The following is a 22071-nucleotide window of genomic DNA, read 5'->3' as shown; positions in this document are numbered from 1 at the left end:
CGGTAATTTGTTTTCTCTATTTCTACAGTGGTCCATTAAATTATTAACCGGAGGTGTCCTCCCCTGTATTATGTCAGACTATCCAGATATCCCCTTTCTCGCGGTGCTTTCAGGGCCATTTTATTTATTGTGGGCTTGCCTTCACTTAAAAGAATGCTATATGCTCTTTTGTGGTATTTTAGCTGGGGGCCTAAAAACGGTAAGAGATAAGGGAGAGATGTTAATTTTAGTTATATTGATGCATCCTAACCAAGAAATGTGAAGCAATTTGCATTTATCCAAGTCGCTTTTTTACTTTTTTACTTGGTTCTGGCTGCGTACATCCCCTCTATTTCTCTAATCTACTCGTTACATGTATTCCCAAATACTTAATGGATGGTGAGGCCCATCTAAATGGGCGCCAATTGCTTATAGTTAACACTATTTCTTGTGACCATGTGAGATTCAGCATCTCAGATTTCTGTTATGCACCTCAAAACATATTTTCTCAGTTTTCCAGTAACACTTCTGGTATAAGTGATGGATCTGATTAATGTTAGCAGAACATCATTTCTCCCCGTGTGTTATCTTTACAATGTTAGTATGATTTGAATATTTTGACTTGGCTGTACCACTAAAGCAAATAATTTGGGGGATTGGGGACCTTCCTATCTTGTGCAGGACAAATTTCTACAGTATTAGGCCAGTTACCCAAATCTTAGCCTCTGGTTCTTTATTTCAGGCTAAGATCCATCCATTCATCTTCGTCCCTAGACCAGTCTCGTCAGGATAGCTTCAGTTAATTTCTAGCTGACATGATCAGATGATCTAGACTGATCAGGGTGGCTGGTATCTGTTTTTGATTGACTCTTTCCACTATGTGTGCCAGCGGTCTAAGATTCACAGTCCCATATCTCCTTAATTTAGAACCTCGTTGGCATCTGTAAGGTATGGCATCAGATTTGATATTCTCTTGGCCTTACATTTAGAGAAGCCTTTTGCATCTAAATTGAGCAATGCTGTTGGACAAACTGAGGCACGGTCCCGTTGATTTCCCCCGATTTGTTGTTCAGTGTAATGTCGTCCATCCTTTTTGTTTGAGTTAATCCTGTCTCCTACATGGAATATTTAAACAGAGCTATTAGGAGATTTCCTGTATTTAAGATCTTTAACTGCTATGCGTACTTCTGAAACTTCTGTAGGCTTATCCAGTTCTTCAACACAGTGCAGGAGAAGCACTGTTAGACCACTTTTATTTACCAAGTCTAACATTTTCCCCTCTTCCTCTAACCCTTGTGTTTATTTGTCTTGAAAGAAGTCCTAAAAGGCTTCTAGTTTGTCCCTTTCCTTGGTCACCCAGGTTCCCCCTTGTGTTTGTTCTGTCTTTTCTAAATACAAAAGAGGTGGAGACAGTCGACTAGCCAAAGGTAGCACATTTCAGGTGGGAGTCGCTCAATTAATAATGTTATATGGTTCTACTTTTGGTGTGCTTGACTGGTAGTATGGATGCCCTCACCCAGCTTAAGTCTTCTGGTTTGTACATGAGAGTACTGTTTTTGTTATTATTATTATTATTATTTTTGTTTTATAATTAAAAGTGCCATGAATACAATTTCTTCTTTGTGCAAAGTCCTTATAATAACATGTTGAAATTTTACTTTATTCGAATCATCCAGACAAATGCACATTCCTTCAGCACAGGACTGAGCAGACTTGTCTTAAATGCTAGTTGACCTGGCTTGGACCTTCCTGGCTTAACTGTTTATATTGAGGAAATCTCACCAAGTTGCTAAATAGCCCTTGTGAATGAGGAATTGATCTCCGAGGAACCAACAACACACACTGGCCAAAAACATAAAGATTTTTCAAGCTTAGTGAAAGCAACTGAAAAGGTTATATTAATCAAAGGTATGTCTTATCAGGCCCTCTACTCTGTCATCATGGGTAATTTCAATACCAAATGCGGATCCCGCTGAGGGACGAACAGTGTACAGAGAGAACCAAGGGAAACTATAGGTTTCCCTTCTGGTCCAACATAATTTTCCACTAACTAACATAAAACAAGAGAAAACGTCCAGTGAGTGATCAAGGTTGTTTTTATTTTCCAGTTGTATGGTGACCTTTTGGTTGTCGAGTGATATCTTGAATTCTGTTTACTTGCTGATCAAATGGTTTCTGCTTTTTGGGGCTTATTTGTTTCACAGTGTACAGAAAATTTCACAGCATACAGCAAATGTGCCACCCTGAGTATTAGGCTCCGTTGTTGGTCGACCAGTAAGTACTCCAAAAGCTGATTTTCTTCCATTGGCTCAGGCCTTTCAAGAATCATCTTAAGCCCTTTATTTGGTGTCTGAGTAAGCACAGTCAGCGTACAAATTGTGCTGGGGAAGCATTTGAGGGACTCGGATCCCTTTTCCTCATGTCTTTCCGTGGCAATGTCCCAGGATTCCATTTACCCTCTCAGGTACCCATAGTTCAACTCCATAGAAAAATGTAATCGTTTTTGATTTTAAGATTTCTGGTGGAACCCTGGGCTAATTTTTCTGTCTTTTGCAGCCTCTATATAGTGGACCTTTCCAACTGCCATTGAAGAAACAATAATTCCTAAATATTTACAGGAAGTTGCTTTCTCTAGGTGATCTTTTCCTAGGTAGAAGTTTGTTTTGATGTCTGAGTTTGGGAGACTGGTTACTATGTCACTAATGTGACTTATGTCCCGTCTGCTGTATGACGATACCCCCAAGGATGTAATGGGGCTGTAATACAGCGAACAAGATATCTGTCACATTTGTGATGGAGTAACCCCATCCGCCAAACTCTAAATCTGACCCTTAGTAATGTTATCCTTTATCAGTACTTTTTGACTGTTAGATTGTACTTTGTTTTTTACAGTATCCAGCTGTTTTTTGAGTAATTTCTGTAAAGTTTCATGGTTTATTTGCCACAAGAACAAAGACATTGGCATAGAGGAGAAATGGAGTTTAGATCTGGCAATTTTTGGATGGTGGTCGTAAGGTCTTACAGGTAGAACTGCAGATCATAACACATATAGATTGAACAGAAGTGAATCCATGCAGTAACACTGCTTCGCTCCTCTCCTGTTGAGGATTTCTCTGGATAGCATGCATTGGACTTGCTTATTCTTGCGTTAGGTAAAGTTTGCAAATTATTGCCACTGCATATGGATTCATGGATGAATTCTTCGTGTCATACAGTAGCCTCTCCCTGTTTATCTGGTCGAAGGCAGAAAAGTGATCTAGGAAGGACACATAGATTCTTGATTTCTTCAGGATGGTATTCTTAATTATGATCTACTGGAATATGAATGATTTGCTCACTGTTGACAATCTTGCCCTGAAATCTCCTTAGAACTTAGTTATTATCTGCTATTCTTCCACTCAGATTAGAAAGTTCCTCAAGTTTACTTTTGAGTACATATTCGCCTCACAATCAGTGAGGTTAATTGGGTGGTAAGTTTTTGGGCGATCAGTATTTCCTTTTTGTAGTTTAACACAAAAGCACATTTAAGCCAAGATTCGGGAAATTCCATATCCATGTTGGGTTTACTGCTGACATAAACCCTTGTAAGAGACAGGCTTTCTGTGTCCATGTTTCTTGTAAGCAAATGCTATCCCATCTGAACAACAAGGCTCTTGGGGTTATTTCCTGTTTTCCATCAGCCCGAGCTATATTCTACAACTTTTTTAAACAACTTTATTTAGCATTTTGGCAGAAAAAAGAGAACACACAAGTCAGCATCATTGTGAATATCGAAGGAGACAAGACGACTCGCCACCCCCAGCCCTTCCAAGTTTACATATGTTTGATATTCTACATCTTTAATAGAATGTTTGCTTGTCCTTTGGGAATTTCCAATGATCATGCCCCGGGACCATCTCTGGGTGCTTTCGTGTAGTATTTGATTTGTTCTTCAGTCAGTTGTGTCTCTTCCGCAGCAAACTCCTTTCTTAAAAATTTTTAATTGTTGTTTTATTCTGTTGGCAAGATCAGTAATTCAGTTTTATTTTCATAATTTTCCTTGTTAGACATTTCTTAGTTTTGGACTGCTTGTACTAGCTCATAATTGGTATGTGTTTGACCTTGTGTGTTGCGCTCTGCTGTGTTCTTTTCTTCCTTGTAACTTGTTACTTAAAAATGGGCATACACTGGTTATTTCTCCTTGTTACTGGGTTTTGATGCTGAGTTGTGATTGTTACCCTTTGACTCACTTGTGGAAGGGAAGTGTTGTTCGTGGTTGTGTTGTAACATTAGTCTCCCTGATAACATTGGGTCACTAGCAGGTCTGTTTTCCTCAGAAAAATGCATGAGAGAACTGCTTGTGGTGTTGACTATAAGGCAGTGTCACTCTGGGCACATGCACTGATCATTACTTTTTCAAAAGACGTTTTTTTCAGAGAGCCTGATTTCCATTTTCTCTTGAGCTTAGGACCTCACAGTTACATAGGGGTTTTGGTCTTAGAATTCTGTTTAGAGTTACAGCACTTTAGATTGGTTACATTGGGATACATCCAGTACTTTTATTCTGTCCATTGTCAAAAATATGCCTGAGACGTCAGAATTTCCAAATCCTCTCTTTTTATTAGGTTCAGAGCCCTTCCAAGTGAGATTTATTTCCTCCATCAGTGCCCTGTTTGTTTCTTGTTGTAGAGCTTTTAACCCTATGCATTTGCTGGTGACCTCTCTTTGCCTAGTCTCCATAAACACCTTTATCCCTTTTCCCAGGTTCCCACACAGTTTTTTGTGTTTAGTATGCTGTTGACATTTTTTGGGGCTTTTGTACTCCCTTGATGACCTCTGCTGCAAGCAGCTGAACTGGTGAATGGGCAAATTAATTTCTTTCCCCTTCAGGTACCTCACTTGGGTCTCCTCTGTATTCTGTGGATGCCATGACCCACTGTTTGGGTCAGTTTAGATTTGGAACTTGTCCTTCCTGATCCCACACCTATTTGTTGAGGTGCTGCTGCTTCATTTGCTAATTTTCATTTGGAGATATAGTTGTATCCCCTTTGAATTTGTTTACCCATCTTGCCTGATGCCATAGCATTTGCTAAACTCTGCTGTAACCACTTGTTCTTCCTTCCCTCTGGTAGGGTCTGCATTTTGCTTTTCCCCATTCTTGAGGTTTCCTCTGTGGCATGTCTGAGCATTTGGCTTGTTGTTCCAGAATTAGGGGGTGGAGGGTGAAGGGCTGGTGGGGGGTTAGGTCATCCGTCATCTTTCCCGTGGCTGCTTGAGCAGGCGCTTCTGTTTGATCCCTTTATGACTTCTCATTTGGCTTTATCTATCTCACCATTATTTAGAAGGTTTTTCCTTTGTTGCTGTCTGATTGGACCATACCTGTTTCAATGTTAGTTCTTTTTTCCTTATTCTTTTTTCATACATGGAGGAATTCATTTTTATAAAAGATTTCCAAAGTTTTTGTCTTCTAGAGTCCTCTAGTTTGACATTTACTTTGATCTGTTAGTCTGCCAGTGGACACCTGGGTGTCTATTTTTGTCTGTCCTTGTTTTGTGTTATTCCTTTTGCAATTTTTTCATCTTTGTGTCTGACAGATAACTGTTTGTTGTTTTTCTCACATTCTCTTTTCTCCCTTCTGTAGTGGAAGTCTTTGAAGACTTTATAAGTGGGGCTGTTTTAGCGGAGGATCCTCCTCTTCTACCTTTAAGTTGTTCATGAACTTCAGTCATTAAAGAACAACATTTTTTCAGAGTTCCGTCCCTGAGACACTGCACCTCTTTTCCCTTATCCCAATGCAGGACTCCTTTTTTCGAGCTTTCCTTTTCCCCTTCTGTACTTGTATGTTTTCATGTTTCCTTTTTTCCTTTTTGCTGTTCATACAGCACACACTGTGAGGGTTTTTCTTGTACTAGCCTTTATACTTGGCTGCTTGAGTTACTGGCCAAGCTGGTGTACCGGCTTTGGTCCAGGGAACTGTCAGTTGTGATGTTTCCTGAGGGCACATGAGAGTGAGTCAGGGTTATTGACACTGGAGAGGAATTTGTGTCATTGCCTTGGTCCATACTTGCACATTTTAGCGAGGAGCCAAAGTAAGGTTCTGCCTGCGCCTGTCTCTGGGTTAGAGGTGTTTTTTATCAGGCTTTGGGGTGACAAAAGCTCCCTGAGAGGCACTAGCATTCTGGGTGCCCAATGTGCAGTCTAGCGAGCAGAGCAGAACAGAATGGGAGTGGATGAAAACTAATTGTCAGCAGACTTCCCCACCAGCAACTGTGAGCAACACCCTTTTGGTTAATTCTTGTCTTGTAATCCCTTGTCTTTTTATCCCTCAGTCCCACCAAATCCACTGCCACTTTCACACCACACTTGCTTCTCCTCCCAGCTTTGTAGGGGGTCGGGTGGGGGGTGGTGGCAGCATCCTAGGCAATTGATAGAGACTGGTAAGGAGCAGAGAGGCGGACCATGGCCGGCAGCAAGTGAGGACATGCACACTTACAAGGACGTGATTACCATAGGCCATGTACATGGTTAGCGGTACAGACTTGAAATTCTCAGGGAAAGGGGCCTAGAATACCCACTTCCCCAGTGGGTCACTGAAGGTAGAGTTATTTTGGCGTCGGCTACCCATGAGGTAGTCCTCATTGGCATCAGGAATGGTTACTGGGAGGCAAGCAGTAGCTTTGCATCTAATCAGATACAAACTCTGTAAATAAACCTGTTTCCAAAGCGTACCTCAGCACTTAGCAACAGTTTTTTTGGAGCACATGTAACTTTCTACTAAGGAACTCTTCTTTGTGCAGCTTATACTTTGAAAACTGCAAATTGCCAAAGTGGATTTATTCTGCCTTTTTTGTCATCCTTTACAGCTTTTGAGTTTACTCACCTTAATATCAGACACCCGGTTGAGCAGTGTTCACCTTCAACTGCTAACAAGATAATCAGTGTAAATGTTTTGACTCGTTGGCACCCATAGCAATAGCTTTTTCCCCCACTGAACAGTGGACTCAAACACTGAAAGTGAATGGCAGTGATAAAACCAGTGTGAATCAAAGGATAGTTACTGAAAGACATTCCCCACTTTTAATATTTGTGTTTTAAACCTAGACTTAAATATGTTATCCCATTCACTGTGACACTTGACTTTAAAGTACCAAAGTCATGGAACTGCACTTTTAATAGGATCTAAACACATGGCCATCTTGGTAAGGGGTTGTATGTCTTGTTATTTGGAAACATTATGGGTTTGGACCATGTTGTGTAAACTATGTAAGGGGGATGCTAGTGTTAACGCGTCCCTTTATGTCAATTTTATACACATCAGTACTCGTTTTAGGCCGATGAATCTTTTGACCCAGTGGTGAGACACCGTAGAACGAGATAACTAATCAATATGTCGAGTAATATATTAATAAAGTCGCTGATATTTATCACCACAATAAACTTTACTTTGGATAAAGACAGGAATCAAATTGTCGACGCAACCATGACCTTTCAGCCATGAATAACCACACCTTGTGATAGCATTTTATGAGTTTTATTCCCTATTGATTACAATCTACTAGCAAAGTGTCAATCTCAACACCAGAAAACATATAAGCATAGTCACGATATGGTAACTGTAATAGGACTTCAATAATGCAAAGATCACAAATATGAGAGCATAACATAAAGTAAACATAGATTGAAACACATAGAATATCATGTAAGTCTTAGTTCAGCATGGCATAATGTCAGTTTGTGTCAGTCAGGGTGATTTACCTATCCTAGCCTCTAATTAGCATCGGCATGTTGGACTTCATGCAAAACAATTTAGAACACCAATTTGGAAAACATCTAAACTATGGTCTCTAATCAAAAATACAGCAGTTGGTACCTAGAAAGGAAAAGGAAATAGACAAATTACAATTGCATTGTCATAATTACCCTCCAAGGATTGAGTCAGCACACAGGATCAGTCTTCGTCTTCAGGACATCAGTCGTATCGCCATCAATCTAACTCAGTCTAGTGGAGAGGGGACACTTCCCTCTTAAGGAGGAGAAGCATAAAGACAATAATGGGTGAGGATAATTTATTAAGTCTCAAAGTCACCAAACAGAGTGACAGAGTTTCTGGATCAAATCAATAGCATTCCCTACCTAATTCTCTCGACTCTTCTGTGTCATGAGCTTTTATCCCTTTTTCGCAATACCTTCCCCCAAAATTGTATTGGATATTCGCTATACCCCACTATCGTTAACCTATCAAATTATACATTAGGTAATCCAAATTGTCACCCCACGATAATTTATAACAATTTGATTGGTCTTCTTAATTGACGTCTTTGTAGGTGGCACATCCGGGGTGTTGTGTCATCGTCTTGGCACATCTCTCGGGTCATGAGCTTCTTTATCCATGGTCAAATGGCCTTGCACATTCCTTTGGTATACTTTTTGTTTCAAATCTGTATAAAACGTATACTAAGGCAGCTAGCATGCGGATGGGAACAGGATGAAGTTAGCAACCTAAAACAAAGAAAAGGAACAAGCGCTGGGTCATGGCCCTTTACGAGTCGGCACACTGAAAAACAGAAAATATGCTTTAATATGAGAGCTACACAGCTAAAATCTTCAACTCACGCTAACTTAAGGCCTATGGGTTTAAAATACAATATTCGTAAACGCTAATATATTCAATTAATCATGGTGCAAGCAATTATTTCTTATAATCGACATTAGTTTATGTGCATAATAGTAACTTCACGCTTCTAATCATATTGAGAATACACACTAAGCGACTAATGTTTATGGTCGTTTTTTTCATATGCAGCATTGTTAGGTATTTATATAAGCATTTCACATTTAATATATGTAATATTTAAGCTACGCTCTCTCACTAGCAATAGTGCCTTGATGGCTTGAATATTGCACGTATTTAAATATTCCCATTATAATATACCCAGCTGTGTCCAACATCCTAGTTGTGAATAACTGGCCCTCGCAGACCAGGAAGTAAAAAAAGTAAATTAGCATCCAACCTGGATGCAATCAAGCTGATTTGGTGCATGCTCCACCAAGAACGTTTATTTCAGGCAAACCTCACACTGTTGTTTGACTGACCACCTTCCATTTGTCCCGCTGCTCGCCAAGTTTCTCAAAATATCAGCAACTTGCTGCAGAGTTTACAGTGCACCATGTTGACTGTCATCCCTAAATGCCAGTACCTCTATGTTTCTATGATTGAAGATGCCTGATTCTGCTGGTGGCTTTACTGTGCAACACCCCCAAGTGGTGGAAGGCAGAAGCCCGATTTAGGCCCCGCCTTTAATGGCCTGGGCCCAGTTGCTCCTTGTAATAGGTAACATTACTGACCACCAGACATGGACACACAAAACTGATTCAAAAATAACCTCTGTCAAAGTTTAGAAGAAGTAAAAAGACCCATGGCAAAGACTAATTTGTAAGTGGTCTACCCAAAACAAAGAGTGGTGCAGGTGGAGTTGAGAATGCAGGAAACTGGGACAGAATTTGGAGACTGGAAATGTATTGTGAGCTCGCTATCATTTGGCAGAAGCTCACAGATCCGAATTCTGACTGGCACTTGAGGTAGAATAATTCCATGCTCTGTGAACACTTTTGAATATCGAGGTGCTGGAGTTAGTGAGGTAAACTCTTCTTGAAGCAGATCTAAGCAAGCGGGATTTCCTGTCCAGGGCGACATAACGGAAGCAAAAACTAGTCCACTTCTGAAATACGATCCAACACAATGCAACAACACACAAGCAGGAGCAGCAAATTTTTTTTTAAAAAGGACAGTTGGCCAGAGGATTCATTGTGTTCTGTTTTTATCCGGCAAAGGTCAGAGTTTAACATGAGGAAAACGTGCATTATTTTTAGCAACAAAGTGTTGCCGAAGGCTTTGAACGCTCTAGAAGACACAAAAAGCTGAACATTAGAATGTTTCTCCAACCAAAGATGCTAGAACTAGAGTTTGTTCTTCTGATTTCTGACGTTTGTTTGTTAGAGGCCTTACATTTCACACAGAGATGCTTATCTGTTGAGGTATTACCCCTTGCTCGCCCCCCTCCTTTTTCCTGAGTTGGAACCTAATGACTTTGAGTGATTTTATTTTCAGTTTTGTGATATTTATTAAGAACGTACCATTAATAAACCAACAAATGCTTGCGTTTTGGACTTTTTATTGAAGCTAATATATGAATGACCCCTGAAGCGAACTATGCTGTGAAAAAATGGCTTTCTACCACTGTGTCTTGTGACTGATTTTTGGTTTTATTACTAGAAAAAATGGCCCTTATATTGGCGATGGTAACGTGTAGAACACACTGCTGTAGCTTTAGTTACGTCAGCATGCATGACAAAACCTTCAGTAAGTTAAGGGGTCCAAAACTATTCCGCAGATCTTGCCGTTGGACTGAATTGCACCTAGCTGCATCACCCTTCCTCTGATGGCACTCTGACTCCCAATAAAAACAAATACTGAAATCCAGACCATGTGGCTCATGCTCATAGCCAAGCAGCATTCCATCTTTCCAAAATGCTGCTGCCTTACTGTAAAGATGCCTTGCACCTGTATTCCCTATGAATGACAACTTTGTGCAACTTATTTGTCTTTGCTAAGTATATCTTTAGGTTAAAAATCATATTGTCAGTCAACATACATAATTATCTTCAGAAAGAAACACTAAATTACTAAATCAGAGCACCAGTACATCTGTCTTGCTCCTTATCTGTGTCATACTACTAACCTGGTCATGTAAGTTTAATTGCATGGATAGTTTGGCAATCTGTCCATCTTGATGCACTTATGGTAGATGGCTTCTTAAATTTGCTTATCTGTGTAGCCCAGGTGAGCCAATAGAATGGAGTGGTGTGCTTACTCCAGCGTTCCATTAATAAAAAGTGGCTCAACTCCAGCGGAGATAGCTCAAGCGAATGAGTAGTCTGGGTGTAGAGAAGAGAACAACCAACATGGCCAATTAGCAGAGTGTTAAACTAGAGCGAATGAGTTCTCTTATGCAAGACATATTATCTTGTTGATCACTTGAAGGATTCTACAGTTTGTTATTCAGATCTTAATATTGAATCCACATTTTAGGTCTGGCCCAGAGACAACTTTCACTAGATTTTTGTATTCAAAAGAATCCATAAATAAAAAAAATACGTATTTTTTGGCTTGTAAAGTGAGCCTTGGTCATAATAACCGTCTCTTTGTATAGACTTCAATATAAATGTCCCATTAAAAAAACAAAAACAAAGTGGAAACAGACTGGTGCGTAGGAAGTAATTCTTTCCTTTAAGTTAGTGAGTCAAAATCGCCTTTCTTGAGTTTCCAGCAATGCTGTGATTTATCTAATTCAAGTTTTAAATAGATTACACGATTCATCCATAATAATTACCAAGATCCATCTATTTTATGACTCGCTCTTGTCTAAGTGGGCTTACCAAACAAAGATGGCAACTATGATATCATATCTGATCAGGCCAAGCACTGTGGGAAATATTTATTTTGTCTTTTCATTTTCATGAATATGGTGCAATCCCACATTGTGAAAACCGCTGCTGTTCGTGCTTATGAATTCAGAAATAATATATGATGTGGGTAACACCAATATTCAACCAAACCAAGGCCCAAGTGCTATCATACGGCATGTGTTGTAACTACATTTTTATTGTAAACCTAGATAGAGCGAGAGGGAGATCTCTTCATCCATTGTTCTGTTGCGTCATTCAAATTTTTCTTCCACTTGCTACAGCATATAGCATGGTACAGTTAGTCAGCCCATTTCATCTACTGGCTAACCACTGTGAATGAGGGCCTTGTGCTCTTTGACAAGGAGAACGTGCACACAAAAAGTAGTTCCTTTGATGTCAAATAAAGTCAAAGTGTGCTTTTTTAGACCAAAAATATTTTTCCTCATGTTTTTTTTATCTGTATTGACGAGGTCCCGTACGCTTCCCCTTCAACAAAGTTTTACAGAAGGGACAACAGAACAAGCACTGGCAAAACCAATGCCAGACTTACTGTGTTACAATTTCTTGTTTTATTGTCCCATGCATACTTAAGCTGTATCTCTAACGGTACAGTAATCAAAAAACAAACGAATACATTTCCCTTTTTGCAAACAAAATGATATTTCCTTGATGTGAATGAAACTAAATAATGTTTTCTGTAACTGTTCTAAGCACACTTGTCTGCAAGGAGCCAAAACTTTGGTCCACCACTTTCTGGTAGCTAGCTTCATGTTTTTCCTCTTTTTATTTTTGTGCAATATGCTTGCCATAAAATAAATTAAATCAACATTCAGATCTTAAGCTTGCCAAGGCCAGATCTGTTTGCTTTGCCAATGTTCGTTTTAAAGGTACAGACTCCCCTACAGGGTGTTGACAGAAAAGAGGTAATATATTCCCTGTATTCTGAATTACCACTATTTCAGGTTCTTTCGTTAAAAGTCTAGTATACTTCTTTTATGCACCTTTTTTGCTCTTTGTTTAACCATAGGAGGATGATACGAAGCCAGAAGATTGTATACCAGATGTGCCGGGCAATGAGCATGCCAGGGAATTTCTGGCCCATGCTCCTACCAAAGGATTGTGGATGCCTTTAGGAAGAGAAGTCAAGGTCATGCAGTGTAAGTGCTAGTATAATTACTGTTTACATATTTAAGCTATTACTGACATTGTTCCTCAAATTAGGTAAAACTTTAAAGGATAATGGAGCTGGAAATCATATGCTAACATTATTTTATAATGAGATTTGAGCATTTCTGAGGAGTAGGCTCTCGAGTCAAATTAGCTGCTTCTTATGTCTAAAGTGGAGAAATGACCAGTGTCAAGAAAAGGGAGCTGTTTTCGTTTTGAATTCCCGATGCCCCTCGAAATGTAAAGGTTGTGTTTTTATTTTTATTTTATTTTTTAAATATTTTATATTAGTCGTATTTGTTTATGTTTTTCCAAGCTTGGTGGAGTGCATCACAAAACACAAAGAAATACCACATGCACTAAATATAATCCATAACAAGACTAAGAATTTAAAGAAGGAAACTAGATGGGTTTGCCTCAGAAATTAGGACAGTTATATTTGTAGGTCCTTCTAGAAGGCTAACTGATTTGGATTGAATCTTGAGTTTTTCACATAAGTTGTTCCATATCTCAGTGCTTGGTACAAGGGAGCCTATTTGATCTATTGTATGCTATTAAGCTCTCAGGATTTCAAACAAAAGAACTGATTTCCTTTCAATGGCTTTCACATTCACTAGTGCTTAGCTGATCCTTAAGGCAGCTAGCAGGCTGAGATGGAGAGATTTGTGGCTGACGCAGGCCATCTTGAAATTGATTTGACTTCTGGGGAAAACCAGCGGGTGTCTCTCAGAATGAAAAAGATGTGATCTGATTTCTTTGCACCTTTGATAAGGTGTGCTGCGGTGTGAAGGATGAGATTGGGGTGAAGAGAAGGCAGATTTGGGGAGGCCATAAAGGTGGGTCTTAGATGTATCTACACAACAAAGAATTAGAGTCTATAATGTTGTGAAGACCGGGAAAGCGATGGTGGGATAGAATAGTAGAAATTGTGAAAAGAAACATGTTGCACGAGTCGAGAGGTGTTAATTAGCATAGTTAGTCTCTTTTTGCTAAGCCTAGTGAAGTTGCTGTGCAAACCAATGTGGATGAAATACCTGAAGATGATATAATTACGTCAGGAGCCTCTAAAATGGTTGGAGATAAACTATTGTTCTGCTGGGTTGAATTTCTGCTAAGGGATATCTTCCAGCTAGTAGTTTTTGGGGAAGATTTTCGAAGTCAATTTGCTGGAAGAGTGTGGTACTTGCAGGCAAAGCTATGTAGTTGGCGTATTCATGGATGGTGATTCCCCTTTTCTGATGCTATGATCCAAGTGGTTCCATGTTGAAATTGAAAAGGTAAGGTATAAGACAGTGCCTAATGGTAGTCCACATTTTATAGGGACTGATGGCGAGCAAAGCTACTGTCATTACTTGCACTTCTTACGAACACTTTGCTTTCAGTGTCCTACTGGACTGTTTGATAACAGTTTTACATTTTGGTAGATCCATTACTCTACAGTCTAGATAGACTATCATCTCCCACTCTGCTACACAGGTTAGAAACAAAATACTAGAGTGCTGATGAATGTTAGGATAAATTCCCTGCCCACTTACATGAGAGGATTTCCCTTACAGTCCAGTGGCTGGTGTCTCATATCTATGGTTTATGTAGCATTTCACCAGACTATACTTGAAGGCATTTGACCTAATTTGTGTTAGCTGGCACTGACACATATAGCTGGTCTGCACTGCGATTAAAATAATGCCATTAAAAAGCACGACTGATTGGCTTTGTGAAAGCTTGTTTGGTAGTGAAAACCCACTTTTCCCATGAATAACCGATGTTTTAGGCACATACTGGCTGGCCTTTTACTACAGTCCTCTTATACATTTTCTCATTGTATGTAGTAATCGTTGTTATTGTGGAGCACGCCTCTTTAAAAAACAGCTGAAACACATAGTTTAGGTATGAAATATAAGGAAAGCCTTTCATCACATAGGAAATCTCCCAGAGCAGTCGGTTCTTTCAGCAATCACTGTAGGGAATGAAAAGCCTTCATCAGTCCAAAATGGTGTTTGGGTCAGACTGGATGGGTGGACATTAAGACAAAGTGAGGTATCACTCGAGGCCATTCATGCTGGGGATCCGGAGGGGCAGAACGTCAGTAGGATGGTGGACAGTTGTCAGCTATCCTGTTCTATGCTCCTTAGCTTGGACAACCAAAGTAGTTTTTTAAAACTCCTTCTTAACGGTGTAAGGGGTAATTCTTATTCTTTCTCAGAAGGAGCAAACACTGCCTTACATCACCTACAGAATAGCGAATATTATGGATTACACTACAGATATGAATATCCCAGCCTCTATGAGCAGGCACATCAGATTTCACCCCTCAAGCACAGTGATTCTTAGGACAAGATATGTAAATTAATCTTGTTATGAAAAAATTGTTTGCATTGCCCACTGAAGTGATGCAGAATTGTAAACCAGTACTGGTCACTGCTACATTTCGAAATGCTACGTCATCACCTTCCTCAAAACAGGGTTTTCGTGACCTCTACATGTGTTTTAAAGACATCTAAGCTTTGAAATGTAGATTTTCCTAGTAATTTATGACGGAAAGTCTTAATTTTATTAAAGACACGGAGGCGAATATTATGCGTTCTTTTCTTACTTTATTTCAAATAGCAGCAGTCAAGAAACTACAACTCCCAAGAGGGTTAGTAACAGACTAACCAATGGGAGTAAAACAAGAACTAATGATGGACCAATCAGCTGAGGCCGTAGCCATAGAGTGTACACTTGACTGCAAGCAGCCCTCTTTTCTTGAACGAGCAAGTCAAAGAGAATCATAAAACAAAGGGTAAATGAGTCCCACAATCGCGAAAGCCAAGGAAACGGAACAAACTTCTTGAACCACAGCAATAAACCGGGAGTACAATGGTAAAGGAAGATGATCTTGAGAGGGTTGTGATGACACATCTCGTGGGTTCTTCTCGAAAGATGCGATGATGGCGCCAGCAGCATTATCCGGAAGCTGGAGGTAATGCAGGAGTCGCTGGGAGGGAAAGAGAAAGTACATATTAAAAAGTACAGTGGTGGGATAATATTCGCCTCCGTGTCTTTAATAAAATTAAGACTTTCTGTCATAAATTACTAGGAAAATCTACATTTTATGACAAGACCGGAGGCTCTATTATGCGAGTTTAAAGCTTATCAATAACTACTGAAGAAGCAGTTCTAACAGGTTTACAATAGAAAGTTTTGAAAACATTATCATTAGACCAATCTGCTGACCTGAGAATGTCCTCCAAACTTGATCCCAAAGCGAACGCTTTAGAGGCCATGGCCCCCCTGGAGGAGTGGGCTCCAAAAACAGAAGTGTCAATTCCCGCTAGGGACATAATCAATTTGACCCAACGAGCCAGGGTTGCGGAAGTCACCGGATTGTGAGGTTTGCGAAAGGAAATCAACAGTTTGTGAGAGGAGGACGTTCTCAGGTTAACAGTTCTTTTTTCGTATTCTTTTAAACAAAGACCCACACATAATTTTGGTTTATCGGGGAAAAAGGGATAGAACACCGAATGTAAATTAGTTTTGGTGCGTTTGGCAATGTGAAATAAAACACCTGATGGTAGAAACTGGCGGGCAGAGACATCTAGGGACTTAACATCAGAAACTCTTTTGATAGAAATTAGGCATAGGAGCTTAGTGAGTTTGGCAGACAGCATTTTTAAGGAAAGACTCGGATTGTCTGGCCAAGAAAGTAGAAGATTCAGAACCACTGAAACATCCCAAACATGGGAGTATTTGGCAGTAGGAGGTTTAGAGAGTTTGACTCCTTTTAAAAGGCGACAAATTAAGGGATGGATCCCGATAGGTTTGCCATCGATATTAGAATGGTTCATAGAAATAGCGGATCTGTAAAGATTGATTGTACGATATGATTTACCCAGACCCGCCTGGGCCGCTAAGAAATTAATAATTAGGTTTAAATCTGCTGAAAAGGGATCAGCACATTTTCCCACACACCAGCTTGACCAAAGAGACCAAGCTGATCTGTAGGCTCGCCTTGTGCCAGGCGCCCGTGCATTGTTGATAAGCTCTGAAGCTTCTGACGAAATAGGGAAGGACCGCTGGGTAGGCCGGAAATGTGCCAGGCTGATAGGACTAACGATTTGTTGAGAATCAGATTGTGGGGCCGTCCGAGAGGGTCTAGGAGGAGAGACGGAAAAGAGGGGAGTAAGATTGGAAAATCTGCCGTGAGTTCGAGGAGGGGTGGAAACCAAACTTGAGATTGCCAAAAGGGGACTATTAGGACAAGTGACGTCATTTGACGCCTGACTTGATTTAATACTCTGTTGATTAGAATAAAAGGAGGGAAATCATAATTGAGGGTGTTGGACCAATCCTGTAGAAAGGCGTCTGTAGCTAAGGCCAACGGATCCGGACGCCAACTGAAGAAACGAGGAAGTTGAGAGTTGAGTCTGGATGCAAAGAGATCCACCTGAAAGGGGCCCCATTTCCTTTCTATTTGGCGAAAGACAGAGTGGTGTAATTTCCAATCGCTGGAATCTGAGATATGTCGGGAATGCCAGTCTGCATTGGAGTTCAGAGAGCCTGGGAGATACTCGGCAAGAAGGGAAAATTTGTGGGACAGACAAAACTCCCAGAGGCTCTTGGCCAGAAGAGCAAGGGGTCTGGACCTGGTGCCTCCCAGATGGTTTATGTAACGAACTGCGGATATGTTGTCCATGCGGAGCAGAATGGAGCAACTTGCTCTGTTTTTCGTAAAACTTCTGATCGCAAAGGAGCCTGCAAGAAGCTCTAAACAATTTATGTGCAATCTGGACTCCTCTGCGGACCATATACCGCCAGTCGATATCGAACCACAACGGGCGCCCCAACCCGTGAGACTTGCATCTGATTCTAACACAAGATCGGGCACAGAGGGGAAGATGGATCTGCCGTTCCAAGCCTCTAAATGGGATATCCACCATTGGATTTCGAGTTGAGATTCTTGGTCTAGAGACACGAGGTCGGAGAAAGCCAAACCTCGACGAAGATGTAGAATCTTGAGGCGCTGAAGGGCACGGTAATGAAGTGGTCCTGGGAAGATGGCCTGGATGGAAGAAGAAAGAAGGCCGACGACTCTTGCTAGAGTTCTGAGGGAAATAGAGTCTTTTTGGAGAGTTAAAACCAACTCTCTCTTTTGATTGCGGAAACCTTGGCCCGGGGAAGAAACAGAGATGCCGAAACCGAATCTATTTGGAAGCCCAGAAACTCTATTTGTTGTGAAGGAACCACCACAGATTTTTCGTGATTTATGAGGAAACCGAGCTCTGCTAGGAGAGTAGATGTTATCTGCAGCTGAGACAGAAGAGAGGATTTGCTTTGATGCATAATTAGAATATCGTCGAGGTAGATAATGAGTCTGAAGCCCAGAGATCGAAGGTAGGATACAACCGGTTTTAAGAGCTTCGTGAAACACCACGGAGCCGACGAAAGGCCGAAAGGAAGGGAGGAAAAGTGATACGTTTTTGAATTCCAACGAAATTGCAAATATTTTCTGTGAGAAGGATGGATCGGGATGGTCAGGTATGCATCTTGAAGGTCTAGTCTGACTAGCCAATCGCCTTGGAGTAAAATATCCCTGAGATGGATAATAGTCTCCATCTTGAAGTGTCGATAGACGACGAACTGGTTGAAGGATTTTAGATTGATTACTGGTCTTAGTTTTTTGTTCTTTTTGTGGACGAGAAAAATAGAGCTGATGAAACCGGAAGAGTCCGGGATGCAACTTTGGATGGCATCTTTTTCTAGCAAGGATTGGATTTCCGAAGAAATTAGAGATTACATTTCGAGAGAGAACCTTGGAAGAAGAGGGGGACCTGATTGGTAAGGAGGAGAGAGAAGTTCGATGCGATAACCCTGGATAGTGGAAAGCACCCATGGATCTGAAGAAATTGACTTCCACTTTTGAAGGCAGAATCGAAGGCGACCTCCCACGGGAGGGCCAGAACGTTGGCTTACCTGGGGTATTGGCCGATCTGGAGATGCGCTGGCCGCGATTGCGGAAACCCCTTGATCTTTGAGGGTAGAAGTGGGGTTTAAACTCTTGGTTGTAGTAATAGGAGGGGCTGGAATATCCTCTGGAGCCTTGGTTTCTATATTGGCGGCCGGTAAAGCGACTCCTACCTCTACCGGCCCGGGAAAAAACACGCTGGTTGAAAACCTTCTTTAGAGATTGTTGGGCTTTGTCGATAGACGAAAACGTGGAGACGAAACAACTAAGATCCTTGATGAACGAGTCTCCAAAGAGTTTACCATCGGCCTGAATGCCGGGATCTCTGGTAGCCAGATTAGCCAGCTTAGGGTCCATTCGGAGAAGGAGACCCTTACGTCTCTCGTGGATGATGGCAGAGTTAGCATTGCCCAAAAGACAAAAAGCTCTTTGGGTCCAAAGAGAAAGGTCCAAAGGGTCGATAGGAGAATCCTCCAATCTAGCCGACTCGGCTAAGTCAAGTATTCTTGCTAGAGGGCCGACCACGTCGAGGAGTTTGTCTTGGCACGTGGTCCAAGCTTTGTCTACCCCTTTACGGGGATCTTTTCCATATTTTGTAAAGAATGTGATGAGGGACTCATCAATGGCTGGGGTTACCGTAATGTTAGAGTCCAAAGACGGTCTAGGGCATTCAGATTTGAGTTTGGAGCGTGTCTGTTTGTCGAAAGGAAGGCGCAGACAGGAAGAAATATATTCAGCTACGTGATCCAAAGGAAACCACTCCGTGGAATTGGGGTGATGAATGAGGGACGGGTCAAACATGGGAACACCTTCCGCGTCAACAACACTGGTAGAGGGGTCACTAGAGGCAAATTTGATACGTTTGGTGGGAGGAGAAGAAGGGGAAAACGTATCATCAGGATTATCTGACAAAGATAATTCGTCCATGCCCTCTTCATCCGTGTCCAAAACCTTTGCAATAACAGTCTTTTTTGGCGTTGGAATATGTTTCGATTTTGATTTACATTTTGCATGTGAGGTCGGCTTTTTGGTAGAGTTCCCCTCCTTAGAAGGAGGCATGGGAGGAACCAAGTCCTCAGTCTGGTGTGAGGCAAGCTCACTCTCTGAATGTGCGCCTTTTGTTATTTTAAAAGAAGAGCTTATTTTGCGTCATGGACATTACTGAACTCTCAATGTTCTTAGACATTGTAACCATAGATGCCTTTAAGGCATTTTTCACTGAGGATTGTATAAATTTGTTGAAATCCTGTTTAAAGGATTCGTCATTTTCCTCAGAATCAGAGCTGAGAGATGAAACATCAGGGTTCATAGTTATCTGCTAAAAGTGACAATGACTGAGCAAAATTAGTTGGAAATAGCTTAAAAATGCCTCGAGAGAAACGAGGGAAGCAAGGGGTTAATGAAAGAGCAACACGCTCTCTGGAGTTTGCAAAGCTCCTCCCTTGGGGCGGGACCGTGAGGGAGGGCCAGAGAATTCAGTCGACGCGTCGGGAGAAAGGAGACCGGACTGCCTGGGAATTGGCACGGAGCCAGCGTTCGGCTAGAGCTGCTTCGGCCGCCGTCGAGCGCACAGGAAACCGGAAAGCCTCGTCTGTCAGACGCGTGTAGCAGAATGCGCTGACAGAACGAGGCGAACAGGCTAGAAGAACGCGCGACGGTTAGCGTGCGCGCTGCAGAGAAACAACGGTAACTAGAAGGAGCGAAGGGGGGGGTCGGGGAAAGGGATTAAATGTTACGAAGCCGCCGAGAAGGCGACGCTATGCCTATACGGAAAACTATCATTTAAATAAAACGATATTCTTACTGGAATGATAAAATAGAAAAATAAATAGACGGAAGACCAAAAGGGTGTACTTATCTTGACTGCGAGCAGCAAGAAAAGAGGGCTGCTTGCAGTCAAGTGTACACTCTATGGTTATGGCCTCAGCTGATTGGTCCATCATTAGTTCTTGTTTTACTCCCATTGGTTAGTCTGTTACTAACCCTCTTGGGAGTTGTAGTTTCTTGACTGCTGCTATTTGAAATAAAGTAAGAAAAGAACGCATAATAGAGCCTCCGGTCTTGTCATAAAATTAAAAGTCCTGTGTAAAAATAAAAAGCAAAGCTTTTGATCCAAACCAAAGCTGTCTGGACCAAGAGCGGGGGTCAAGGCACCAACTAGAAGTCAGCACATCACTCCCTCTTTTGGGTACAATACATTCCTTTTGTCATAAATAATCCTGCATCCCTAATCAGAGAAAGAGTGCTGCCTTTTTTCCATCAATGGGCAAACAAGAACGTTGGGTGTTAAAAACTCATAAAAGAAGTTATCTTCAGTTCCACTCTCACCACCAGCAGAATATTAACAATCCGCACAGGCAAATGTGCAAGTAATAAAATATATTATTCAAATTACCCCAAAAATGTTTAGGTCTGGTTTGAGTACGTGGCTGTTGCTTACCTTATGTGATCAACAAAAAAATACCTTTTAGAATCTCTTCTAAAAGAGGGTCTTTTCTGTGAGTACAGCATTTGAATGGGCAAGACTTGTGGTTTTTCACTAATTTTTTTTTATTTTATAGCACTTTTTTTTTATGAAAACGTATTTTCACTACAGCACAGCTGCTTTGGTTATGGTGACAAGCCAATGATATAGGCATTATGCCTGATCTGTTTATAATGAAAAGCTAAGATAAAGTGTTTCATTCAATAGGCATTTAAAGTTCGATGTTTATTATCCTGTGCCGCAGTCTAGAAACAAGTATTTTATTTCATGGAATATCACAGATTACTGTGGTAGGCAAAAGTTATTGCGTTACCCCCTTGAACAAACCCTTGGGGTATAAGATTTGCGCTCTGAAAATCCTTGTTAGACCATCTTACGGTGGCTTTGTAGTTTGTTTTACGAACTGTAACTTTGTAAATATGTGTTATTATGTGACTGGTTGTCTGATTTTTACACTGGGGAAAACCTATGTCCAACACAAGCCTGAGTTGTTTAGGGTGACATGACAAGCCAGTCATAAAAGCGATATCTGATTCTATAGGTTTGCTATGATTAGTTGTGAAACGTCATGGCGAAGTTGGATGGTCTGGTTTATTTATTGTGTAAAGCATTGTCAAAACCAATAGGCCTTTTAGGTTGGATTGTTATTGCACTATATTAAAGTCTGTTGACAGTATTTTGTTACATGGGAGTCTCACGGTAGGCAACGATTTTAGTGTTGGTGAGACCCCCCACCCTCCACACCCCCTCCCCCTGGCAAACCCGGAAATAAGATTTACATATCCTTGTTAGCTCCCTTAAAAAGATTATTTATATTTTTGCTAACTGTAATGTTTTAAATATTTAGAATTGTTATGTTTATAGGACTGATAGTAAGTTTGTGAGAAGGCTTATGTTCAATGTAGGAGGCCTACATTGGCTATGGTGACAGTTGTGAAGGCTGACCTACATGACCACCTGCAGCAGGGTGCAATGGATCTGGCTCCAATGCTCCCTGAGTGACTGTGTTTTCCCAGATCACCTTGCATATTTGTCTGAAAATTATTGAACT

At 41.0% G+C, this 22071-nt stretch overlaps 1 protein-coding gene across 2 annotated transcripts in view; it reads left to right on the top strand.

The window, feature by feature from the left end:
• Positions 1–22071, top strand: part of RP9 (RP9 pre-mRNA splicing factor) — a 120647-nt gene that overhangs the window by 34355 nt on the left and 64221 nt on the right. For both annotated transcript variants that reach the window (XM_069215448.1, XM_069215445.1), the window contains exon 3: positions 12452–12581. In XM_069215448.1, the coding sequence (XP_069071549.1) occupies positions 12452–12581 (130 nt within the window). The remainder of the gene's footprint in view (positions 1–12451; positions 12582–22071) is intronic.

The sequence above is a fragment of the Pleurodeles waltl genome, chromosome 2_1, assembly GCF_031143425.1.
Source record: "Pleurodeles waltl isolate 20211129_DDA chromosome 2_1, aPleWal1.hap1.20221129, whole genome shotgun sequence".
Classification (NCBI taxonomy): Eukaryota; Metazoa; Chordata; class Amphibia; order Caudata; family Salamandridae; genus Pleurodeles; species Pleurodeles waltl.
This window is presented reverse-complemented; position numbering and strand designations above follow the sequence as displayed.